At 43.1% G+C, this 11,093-nt stretch overlaps 1 protein-coding gene across 4 annotated transcripts in view; it reads left to right on the forward strand.

Moving 5' to 3' along the window:
* Positions 1–390: 390 nt before the first annotated feature.
* LOC149372189 (uncharacterized) overlaps positions 391–11,093 on the forward strand; it is a 33,337-nt gene continuing 22,634 nt past the window's right edge. For 3 of the 4 annotated variants that reach the window (XM_089566586.1, XM_089566588.1, XM_089566587.1), the window contains exons 1-5: positions 391–1,912; positions 3,445–3,577; positions 4,209–4,315; positions 8,353–8,449; positions 10,817–10,926. In XM_089566586.1, coding sequence (XP_089422712.1) covers positions 807–1,912; positions 3,445–3,577; positions 4,209–4,315; positions 8,353–8,449; positions 10,817–10,926 — 1,553 coding nt within the window. In that variant the 5' untranslated portion in view covers positions 391–806. Of the gene's footprint in view, positions 1,913–3,444; positions 3,578–4,208; positions 4,316–8,352; positions 8,450–10,816; positions 11,088–11,093 lie in introns of those variants that run through there. The other variant, XM_089566589.1, reaches the window with a different exon arrangement.

The raw sequence follows: 11,093 nt of genomic DNA on the forward strand, positions 1-11,093 counted from the left end.
TCAAGCTCTTCCAACACGGCGACCTTCCTGCGACGCAGTCGGCTTGGAAGGTAAATGCATGGGTAAATGGCAGTGGCCGCTCAGTGTTGCCAGTCAAATTCCGACCTTTGCGGTACTCTGAAATTTTTTCCAGTGACTCTAGGCACTTGGGATTAGTAGCGCCATCTATGGAACTTCTTTTAACATTTGAACACAAATGAAGGATCAATACAAAACACGTACAAACGGGATCAGTACACCCGCATGAGACGGAACATGCCTAAAAATGTCTGCAAAAATTTTATATCCAGAGAAGGTTCAGAAGCAGATACGGTGAACGTCAAGGCATCGACGAGCAAAATCAAAGTTCACTGGCAACCCATTAGATGGCGTCGTTACCCCTTACTACCCCTACCACCACAGGCACTCGATGAAAGGAATGTGTGCGCTTTTGTCCAGCTAGTCGTGGCACAATGCTGCTGAGACATCTGTCTAGCACTGTATCGCATGTGATTAAGCACGTGTTGTGGTCGTATGTCAGCACCAGTACAGCAGCACTTGTGTAGTCGTGTTTCGTCCCGGTGTAAAGTGACAAGGTGTAGTAGTTGCTGTGTTGGTGTGCGACGGTGCTTGTCCTGCGTGGCGACACGGTATCGCTAGTAGGACTGAACAGCGCAAGAATACGGTGCTGTCTTGTTTTAGTATCACCGGCCTCGTTATTGGAACAAATGGTAATCCATTTACAACTTGCAGCTTAGGTGTGCAAAGGATTGCCGTGTTTTGTAAGTCGTCTATCGTTCGTGACGTATCACCAACCCACTGCTAGCATGGACGCAGTGCATCTGTCACCTGAAAGGAAAAGCAAACGACGTTCCCAAAGTGAATCTTCAGAACCCGAGTGCAAGCGTGCTCGCTTTACTGGCGAAAAGCGTCGCAAAAAGGCGAAAAGGAAGCATGAAACCGACGTGGTGAGTTCTGAAATCGGCTTGCTCCCTAAAAAGCGGAAGGGAGATTTCCAAGTAAGTGACTCCGTTGAGAGAAAAAGGAAAGCGAAACGAGAAGCGAGTACGGAATACTCCGGCTGTGACGATGCGAAGCCATGCAGGCCCACAAAAAGCAACAAAAATGTAGTAAAGAAATCTGGACGCGAAGCAGGCGACGACGCGGACGAGGCCAAGTTCATGGAAGAGCTCAGGACCGGTGTTACGTCGATCCTGATGGGTTTACACCCAACTGAAACGAGTACGAAGTCACCGCGTGTCACTGAAATATGCCCACCGCGGCAGAGCGACAGTGGGGACGTGGAAAGCGAAAAACGAAAAAAGAAGCGAAAAAAGAAGAAACGAAAGCCGCTAGAAAGAGAAGACGCTGCTACTCAGAAAGGTGCCTCAAGCAAGACTTCTCAAGATTTTACTAAAGGATCATCATCGTCGTCAAAGAGGGAACGTAGAAGAAAGAAGGGAAAGGAGACAGGAAAAGTAGATGAAAAAAGCAATTTTACTTTGTCAGCAGAGGAAGAGACATGTAAATCATTTAGTAACTTCACTTTACAAGATAACAGTGAACAGCCATCATTAAAACCTTCAAGCTCAAACATTCCTAGTGGCACATTTGAGGAATCATCACTGAAAGCGGAAACACTTGCTAAGCAGCATGTTGCCGACTCTCTGGTGAAAAAAATGGCCAATCAACGAAGACGTCCATTGACTCTTGCTTCATCTTCTGATGTTCGGGAGAGAGCACTTGCCAGAATACGAGCAGCACAGTTTCGCATGCTTAATGAAGAGCTATACACAACTGCAAGTGATGAAGCAGTTCAGTCATTTGAGAGTGACCCTAAGTCGTTCCAGGTTTACCATGAAGGATTCGAACAGCAAGTAGCCAAGTGGCCTGTGAACCCTGTCGATATCATCATAGACAGCTTGCGTAGTATGTAAGTTGCTTTCTTTTTGCTTCTTGTTGTGCATTTCAAGCAAATGAAAATTGGGAATGACAGGTGTGCATCATGTAGCGGGATATTTGGCTGTTCAGGTCATGCTGGCGAGCCCTCCTGTAGCATGCAATACAGGGAAAACAGCTTTTCTTTGAACATTGTGGATGTATCCAAACAAGTCTATACTGTAAGGCTTCTTGCTGTCATTTGTTTCAGCTAGCAGTTTGGTGCTTGCGCTGTGGCGACCTCAGGTACAGTTATTAGTTGAGCCTAGAAAGCGTGGTAAAATTCATTTTGTGGAAGATTTGTGTCATTTAAGTTTTTATTTCTCATAATTTATTAACACACAAGAGCAACTTCAAGCATAGTGCATGTTCAGTATCCACTCCTTGAAAGGAAATATCTGAAAGCAGTGTTATAGTGTTGTGGGCCTTATCAATTGCCTGCATTTTCATCAATAGATTCAGCGACATGCTAACATCAGTAGCATTCATTTACTGAATGCATTTATGTGTATGCTGTTTTGTGTTTTTGTTAGACGCAATTTCTGTACTAAACATTGTGTCACATATCAGTTGGCTTTAACAGTAGTGACATGGTGCATAAGAAACACGGGCTTAATGTCAGTCATTGCAGTGGCATCAAGAGCAAAAAAAAAAAAGGAGCATTGTTTATCACCATTAATGTAACTGCAGCATTGAAATTTGTATTGGAAGTAGTCTGGAATCCTGAACAGCTTTACATGTCTAGCTATAATGAGCACCTGTATTGTTTTAGCTGTATTCATTGAATATGTCATGTTCCTAGTGCAAAACCTTAGTGCTTTTGTAGTGCTTGTGTGTGTGTGCTTGATGAAAAGCAATCAAGGAACAAAGGAGCAAGGTAAGATAGAAAAATAATCAATAGATGTCGGATATTGGTACTGGTACGGGAACCTTGGCTCAAGTTGCTGTAGTGCTAAGCTGTGCGAAAGTCATGTTAACATGTGGTGGACCATGTATCATCTAGCTCACTTTGCCTTGTTGTCTACTTAATTGCTTGCCTAGCTGTCACACTCAAATGAAAGTAGCAGAAGAGTTGCCAATGGCAACCTTGCAAAATACTGCTGGTAGTTTATGCTACTTCCCGCGGCACAGGGACACTACAGATTTCACCCGATTTAAGGAAATGCCATTGTGTCTAGCTTTCACATGTGACATTTTGTATTATTGCAAATAACGGCAGATAAGGCAGCACGCAACAGTACATAATTTATGGTGCAGTCTGTAGTGGCCCTTTACTTGCACTCATTTTCTAAACATGGGAGTCAGTATCAAATTAAACACTTAGGATATCTGACAAACCGTGACGGTTCTTTGTTGTTCATTCATGCTGTCCTGATGGAAGAAGAGAGAAAAAAAAGAATAGAGCCCTGCTGGAAAGCTGTAATGTAAAAAGCTTGGCAATGGCACAATTCCTTTGAGACAGACAGTTGGACAAGTTGCTTTGTATGGCTAGGTTCTTGCATTTTAGTTTCTTACCTCTGTTTCCAGGCCCAAGTCGACTGTTATTGCTGACCTAGGCTGTGGTGAAGCAAAGATAGCACGAGAGCTCACAAAGAACAAGGTTCATTCTTTCGACCTCATTGCCCTGAATGAGCATGTCACAGTCTGTGACATGAGCAAGGTGAGTTGACTGTTGCTTTCTGAAAACCATTCTTATCAGAAAGTTTAGCCAACTTAGCATGTCAGTTTGAAAGGCTTCTCATGTGCTGAAGGCACAATTCTCTAAAACTACTTAGTTAGCTTTACAGTGTTTTTATTGGCATCCTGATTTCTTCTATTCGAGCTGAAAGAAAGATTTGAGACAAGATTTCATTGATTGGTTTTGCATATTTATTTTTGATGTCTGGTGTCATATAAACGTAAGGTTTCTTTCATTGACTAAGAACCTACTTATGCGAGCAAGTATTTTAGCCATGTTGATCTGGCTTACTAGTTGCAGAACTCAAAACAAACCTTAGAACGTAAGAAAGCATCGGATTCCTTCTTCAACTCAGCTTTGTTTTGTTGGGTCTGGGCTTTGTTTTCGTTTGTCATATACAGTTAAGGTTTCCCCATAGGGGGCATTACGTAAGGAGTGGGTTTTTGTACAAAGAAAAGCATCTCGTGACATACTTTTGTTTTAAGATGTACATATTTAAAAATGTGTGCACCTTTTTAACATCATGCTGGTGATAGCAGTTTTCTGCCGGTTCTCTAGATCACTCGTAATGCAGAGGTAGGTGACTGTTCTCTTTATTCTTTGCATTTTACAGGTCCCTCTTCCCAATCAAGCTGTTGACGTTGCTGTGTTCTGTTTGTCACTGATGGGAACCAACCTGAATATGTTTGTTCTGGAAGCAAATCGCATTTTGAAGAAGGGGTACGTAGTGATGGGCCAACTTGATCATGGCTGCTTCTTCACTGCAGGCTGCAAGGCCCTAGCATAAGAGAAATGCAGTTACAGCCAAACAAGAGGAATGCCAGCATAGAATTATGAACAAATAGTATGAAAATGCACCAAGTGTGTGCACTAGGAAAAAAAATATGGCAGTGGTGTATGATGTGGCGAACCATGAGCATTCACAACCGGCAAAAATCTTTGACAGTGAGTTTATATGCTTTTATAACCATGGGTTGTTTGCAAAAAAAAATTAATGATTAAATGAGTTATTCATAACAAAATATGGCTTGAAGAGTGGCTAACAGAGTGATGATGGGTGTATTCGGTTCATAATAAGAATGGGCATGCTGTGCAGAGTGTCAGAATAACAAAGGAAAACATTTCATTTGGAAAAAAAATATGGCTGGCAGTTTATTGCTAAACAGGAAATATTATGCAAAAGCATGGTTTTTTGTAGGTGGACACCACCTCCACATACCTCAAAGCACAGTTGAGGTGTCCACTGACCCAGGAAGCCAATTATGCACCTTTACTTTCCTCAAAATCAACAGAAAGTTTTTGGTTCTGAGAGAAGGAAAGATGCATAACTGCTTAAGTACGAAGGTGGATGCCACCTCCTACTCACAGCATGACTGAGGTGTCCACTGACCCAGTGAGCCACTTACACTTGCTACTCACATATACAAACACACACCGCTTAAACCCTGGGAGTGCGGCTAGAAGTGCTTTCACACTAAAACCTGTACTAGCAGTTAGCCATGGGATTAAATTTCAATGCATTACGGCTGTGATTGAAAACCATATGGCTGTATTTTGAAAAAGTTAAGTGTACAGCTTACCTTTGATTCTTTTCAAGTGATTTAAGGCAAGTATTTTTGTGATTAGTGAGTGGTTAGTGATTTACTTTAGTAGATTTAGTGTTAGTATATGGATAGTGAATACGAAATGGTACTTGCATATTACAGCCTAAACCTGGTAGACATTTATTATAATGAATATTTCAATTTAACTGGCATATTTTTTAGTTCATTTAGCAGCATGCTAAGCATAAAGCAGATCAAGAACCGTTGGAAATACAGGTATTCAAGCTTAATCAGCCTGTTATTTTTGTGCCAAGATAATTATTTTATTTGGCTTTAAGTTAAGGCTATTTTGACTGTGTAGTCGCTACTTGTACATGCACCAAACACGTGGAATGGTGCTTTCCTTGGGTCACTACATCGGTCAAAATAGCTACTACTGGGGCTAGTTGGAAATACATTATTCCGTATTTTGATAGCGCTCACCAATACCTTCAAGAACTACATCGGTGTTTCTAAAGTCAAACCAGCTTAGCCGCACAGCATCCATCTACCAAGAAAGCTCTGCTGTCATTTCTTGGCCCAACAGGCTACTACTACAAATTCATGGGAAACTATGGCACGATAGCTAAGCCCCTTGTAGATCTCACTGAGAAAGGCCAAAGTAGCATCATTGCTTGAGGTTCATTGCAAGAGGAACCTTCAACACTTTCAAGAGCAAGCTTGGGGCAACCATCATCCTACAAGTGCCGTACATTTCTCACTCTATTGTATGCCTCAAAGATACCTGAAACACTAGCCTAGGTGAGGTTCTACTGCAAAAAGTAAGTGGTGATATACTGCATCCTATTGCATGTCCCAGTCACAGCTCACTGCCACAAGAAGCACACCACTTCATCATCGAGTGGCTGTTTCAGGTGCTTGTCTAGGCTGTAATTTATCTCCTCGTTCAGGAGTCTCATCATTCAGTGAGGCCATCAACTGCTCCAGTACTTATGGTCAACTTGACATGTTGTGTTACAAGAATACCTTTTCATTGTTGAGAGAAGCCAACAGCCACAGAAACCAAGGGGCACAGGGGATTTTTTTTTTGTTTATTTATTTTGTGGAGTTGATCAATTTATAATATTGCTGAATATGTTATCGCTTAAAGCTAATTGATTAAAAAAGCAGAAAAAAAAACAACCACATGCCGCCGGTAAGATCCGAACCCACGACCTCCGAATTACGCGTCCGGTGCTCTACCGCTGCGCTACGGCAACAGCTGTCAAATCTTCTGCTTTCAGGGGTATTTATGTTTATGAATAACCTGAACTTGGGAGTGTTCACCAGCGCCACTCACGTTCTTAAGCGGCGGACGTAGCACGTCCTGAGATACCGCTGATGTGACATCGAACGGCGAGGGTGGAAGCTGTGTGAGAACCCTGTTATGCTACCTAAGAGGGTTCTCACACAGCTTCCACCCTCGCCGTTTGATGACGTTCTACGTCACATGAGCGGTATCTCAGGACGTGCTACGTCCGCCGCTTAAGAACGTGGGTGGCGCTGGTGAACACTCTCAAGGTTAGGTTACTTGTAAACATAAACACCCCCGAAAGCAGAAGATTTGACAGCCGTCGCCGTAGCTCAGCGGTAGAGCACCGGACGCGCAATTTGGAGGTCGTGGGTTCGGATCCTACTGGCGGCATGTGGTTGTTTTTTCTTCTGCTTTTTTAATCAATTAGCTTTAAGCGATAACATATTCAGTAATATTATAAATTGATCAACACCACAAAATAAATAAATGAATTAAAAATCCCCTGTGCCCCTTGGTTTCTGTGGCTGTTGGCTTCTCTCATATTTATAACGAGCCCCTCATTCCCCTTTCCTTGTCTGCTTATTTTCATTGTTGAGTACATCAAAGGGATTGACAATGTAGGTACTGACTACTCGAGTCACATGTGAACTTGTTTCCTGCATGTGTGGCATGCTCTTAGAAGTTGCCTTGCATCTGACCCGGCCATGCATTGAAGCAAAGTGGCGTATGTGCAGAGGCACCTGAAAGTGGTGCTTCTTGTCATCTACCACTTTGCTTTGATATGCGTCCCGGACAGACGCACTGGTGTCTCGAAGAGCATGGCCCTACACTCATGTTTTCATGCTGAGAGTGGATCACCTGTTACAATGTTTTATTTTTTTTGTGCAATTTTGCTCTTGTTTTTTATATTCTGTTTCTTTATTACGCTGATGTGTGCATTTCGTCTATTTGTCGGGCTTTGTCAATGCATATGTGTCTAATAACTGTCTTCAGGATATTGCTGTATACAAGCAATTCTTGTGTGATGTGCCCTTCCTTGCCCTCAACCAACTACCAGAATAGTTCTTGCATACCAGTCTTAAAGAGGAGGGTAGTGTGATGGTGTGGATTTGTGGCAGCGTTTGTGCAAAAAGAGGAGTATGCAGTGGAAGAGAAAAGAAACACAAAAATATATTCGTGGTGCATGGCGTTTTTTTTTTGCGTGTGTGTGTGCTTGTTGTTCGACGAGCTTGAGTCAAATCCAGCTGGAAAAGGTCTGGGGACAGACCACCAAGTCCCTGCCTCAAAGAACCTATGTGCCATTGATGCCACAGTGCTGCAGCCATCAGACGATGCTGAGCTAAACGTGATTTCTCTGAGTGGCCAGCACCACCTGAGGACGGAAATGGTAGGGATCCTGCGCCCTTTACCATCACACAGACAAAAGGGTTTGTATGCGCAAAAGTATTTGAGATTGTGGATAAAAGCGTCAGGTCAATATTGTGTGTGCTGCTAGTCCATGCCTGTGAGCAGTTGCGCGTTTTACATATTCTGACCTGTCGAAGAAGTGCGGTCATCATCATCATCATCATCAACCTGACTACGCCCACTGCAGGGCAAAGGCCTCTCCCATGTCTCTCCAATTAACCCTGTCCTTCGCCACTTGCGGCCACCGTATTCCCGCAAATTTCTTAATCTCATCCGCCCACCTAACTTTCGGCCACCCCCTGCTACGCTTTCCTTCTTTTGGAATCTTCTCCATTACCCTTAAGGATGATGATGATGATGATGGATTATTTACTTTATACAAGTGGATGTGTGACACTGGTGCAAGCTTTGGAGGTGTTCCAGTGTTTTTCCCCATCATTGCTAGTTTGGTCCTATCTCATTTATGACCAGTGTAGCTTAGTTGTCATATTCTTTTTGCTTTTGTTTTTCAGTGGTATATTAAAGATTGCTGAAGTGAAGAGTAGGTTCTTATCAACTCAAGGCTTTGCAAAGACAATGAAGAAATTTGGCTTTGAGCCTGAGCACGTGGTAAGTTTGCTATGCAGTCTCGCTTCAGCATAGTAGTTTGTGGCACCACAACTCAGGTGAAGCAAAGGTGTTGTTCTTGTTAAGTCAAATCATATAAGATCAAGTTTATTTCTCCTACGTTAGAGATGTAGACCCAAGTATATTTTTTCTACATTAGATATGTAGACCTCTGTATTGTGCATGATTTTGTACCATGGAATAAGCAAAGGTTTGAAACAAACACAAACAGTCACTCTGTATAGTCTCTTAATGAGTCACTTTCATCTCTTCTGTTACTTAAAGTAATGGTACCAACGTGCGCTGTCAAGAAAAGTGTTTTATTTCAGAAGCCAGTGCGTAACTTTGGACAGTACAGCCTTTATGTGTGTGGCTTGCTACATTGCCTGGCTAACGCATAACAGCAGTTCTTTGTTGACACATTAGCGTGTACAATGTTAACACTCTTGTTTATATTAACAAACCTGGTGACGGTGGTGTTATTGAAATAAATCTCACCTTTTCAGGACTAGCTCAGTCCATTCTTCAGGGGCAACTAAATGCAGCATGGAGCTGGCAGCAGACCTCGCTTTCCAGTGGTTACATGACGAAAACCATTCTTGTAGGCAGAGGGCATAGAGCCCAGGCAGCTGTTGACACTGCCTTTTGTGTTCTGGATGTGCCACGATTCTAGATGGAGCTTCCTAGTCCCTTGCCGTTGGCGACAGAGTGAACAAGCAGCACAGCAGAGTAAACGGATTAAGCTCTACGCCCAGCACGCTGATCCACTTGAAGGCGATTCTGTGGCGAAAACGTCCGTGGTGCTTGGCTAAGGCACTCTGTGTGGTGTCCATTCTCCAGACGTTGTTTTTGTGTTGTTGAAGTCTCGTCCAAATTCGTGTCGCCGATGTACAAGGCAGGACATGCCGCTCAGGGGATCTTGTAGGCCACGCCTCGCTACTGCTTTTTGGGGACGTAGGTTTTGGGCTGCAGGAGGAAGCAGTGGAGCGCTGATACGTGTTTTTGAGAAACAGATAGTTTGCTTTCCTAGGATGCGTGCAAGTGCTTCGCTGATGCCCCTCATGTATGCCACGATGCAAGAATTTTTCTTCGCTTGATTAGTAACTATTTTTTATGTCCTCTATTCCTGATGATGGGACATGCGCTTTGGGCGTAGCCATTCTTCTGAAGATCGGTGAACATGGCAGCTTCTCCCTTCCTTTTCTCACTTTCTGTAGAGCGAATGGTCTTTGCTCTTGACAGAAGAGTTGAGATAACAGAAATCTTGTGGTTCACTGGATGGTAAGAGTGGAAGTACAGGTAGCGGCTGGTATTTGTCGGTTTCTGGTGAACAAAAAATTTTAGGTCTGCTCTTATTTTTACCAGCATGTCAAGGAACGACAAGGCGTTGGTAAAGTTATTCTTTGTACAGGCTTTTCCTAGAGCCAGAGTCTCCATCTGCGTCGAGGGACTGTTTTCCTGCATCGACAAGAGGCACAGAAATGTTGGTGAAAAAGCAAGACCACTTTGAAGGACACCTTGCACTCATCCATGTTTGCTTGTACATGGCAAAGGTGTTCGATGAAATAACAGGAATTCCAGCCATTGGTGTCGATATTGCCTGTCAGTGGGGAGAGGATTCAGTGGAGACAGTTCGAGAGCGCCCGAAGCGGCAAGGTGAAGTCGATGATGGCTCAGAGAGAGGCTAAGCTTGTGGATATTCGGAAGTCCATAAATAGCCAACGCTGAGCCATTCCTGTAGGCTAAGCATAAATATTTGCTCATTGATTCCGAATGCTGTTTGAAGATTTCTGCCAGAAGTCTGTTCATTTTAGTCTGAAGTTGAGAAGTTGGATCCTTTTTCAGTTTTTTTCTAACCCGGGTCATCAAGGGGTGTTTTCACCTTGTGTTTGTAATCCTCTTGGTTGGTATTGTCCACAGTAACACCTTTGGCCCCTTTTTTTTCTTTCCTCGGCTATGTTATAGCCACGTTTGCTCTGTGCCCTGGCTGTGATTCACGTATTGGTTGACCACCCACGCTTGGAGGGTGCGATTCTGAAAAAAGAACGTGCCGGTCTGTATGCGAGTAAACATGGTTTGTGGTCTACACGGAGCAGCTGTTAATATTGTTACATGACTATATACTTCCTTGGAGCTTCTAGTACTGTCCATGATGTTTTTTGACGACAAATTTAAAAGTTGTTCTTCATGCTGTTTGTTAATTTATATTTATTGACGGCTGGCTTAGATGGAACAAGTTTAAAACCTGAATAATTCTTTTATTACCTGAGTAAGGTTATCCTTTACATACAGCCACAACAGAGCAGGATTGTAATGTTTGTGTTATATTGTCTTGCCTGCTTTTTAATTTTGCATACCTTTGTTTGACAGGATGAATCCAACAAGATGTTTGTGCTGTTTGACTTTAAGAAGGTCCGAAACACCACTCAGCACCCGCATCTCCCAACACTCAAACTGATGCCTTGTCTCTACAAGAAACGGTAATTTGTTGCTAATCAAAAAGGTCATGTTCATCAAGGCCATGTGAAAAAACAATCCTTTCATGCCTTAGGCTGCCAGCCCTTGTACCAAGCTGTTGAGCCTATGCATGAAGCCATTTTAGGATGAAGCCAAGTGATGATTAAAGGGGGAACACCACATATTTATG

Source organism: Amblyomma mixtum, chromosome 1 (assembly GCF_055824585.1).
Source record: "Amblyomma mixtum isolate Tamu chromosome 1, ASM5582458v1, whole genome shotgun sequence".
NCBI lineage: Eukaryota > Metazoa > Arthropoda > Arachnida > Ixodida > Ixodidae > Amblyomma > Amblyomma mixtum.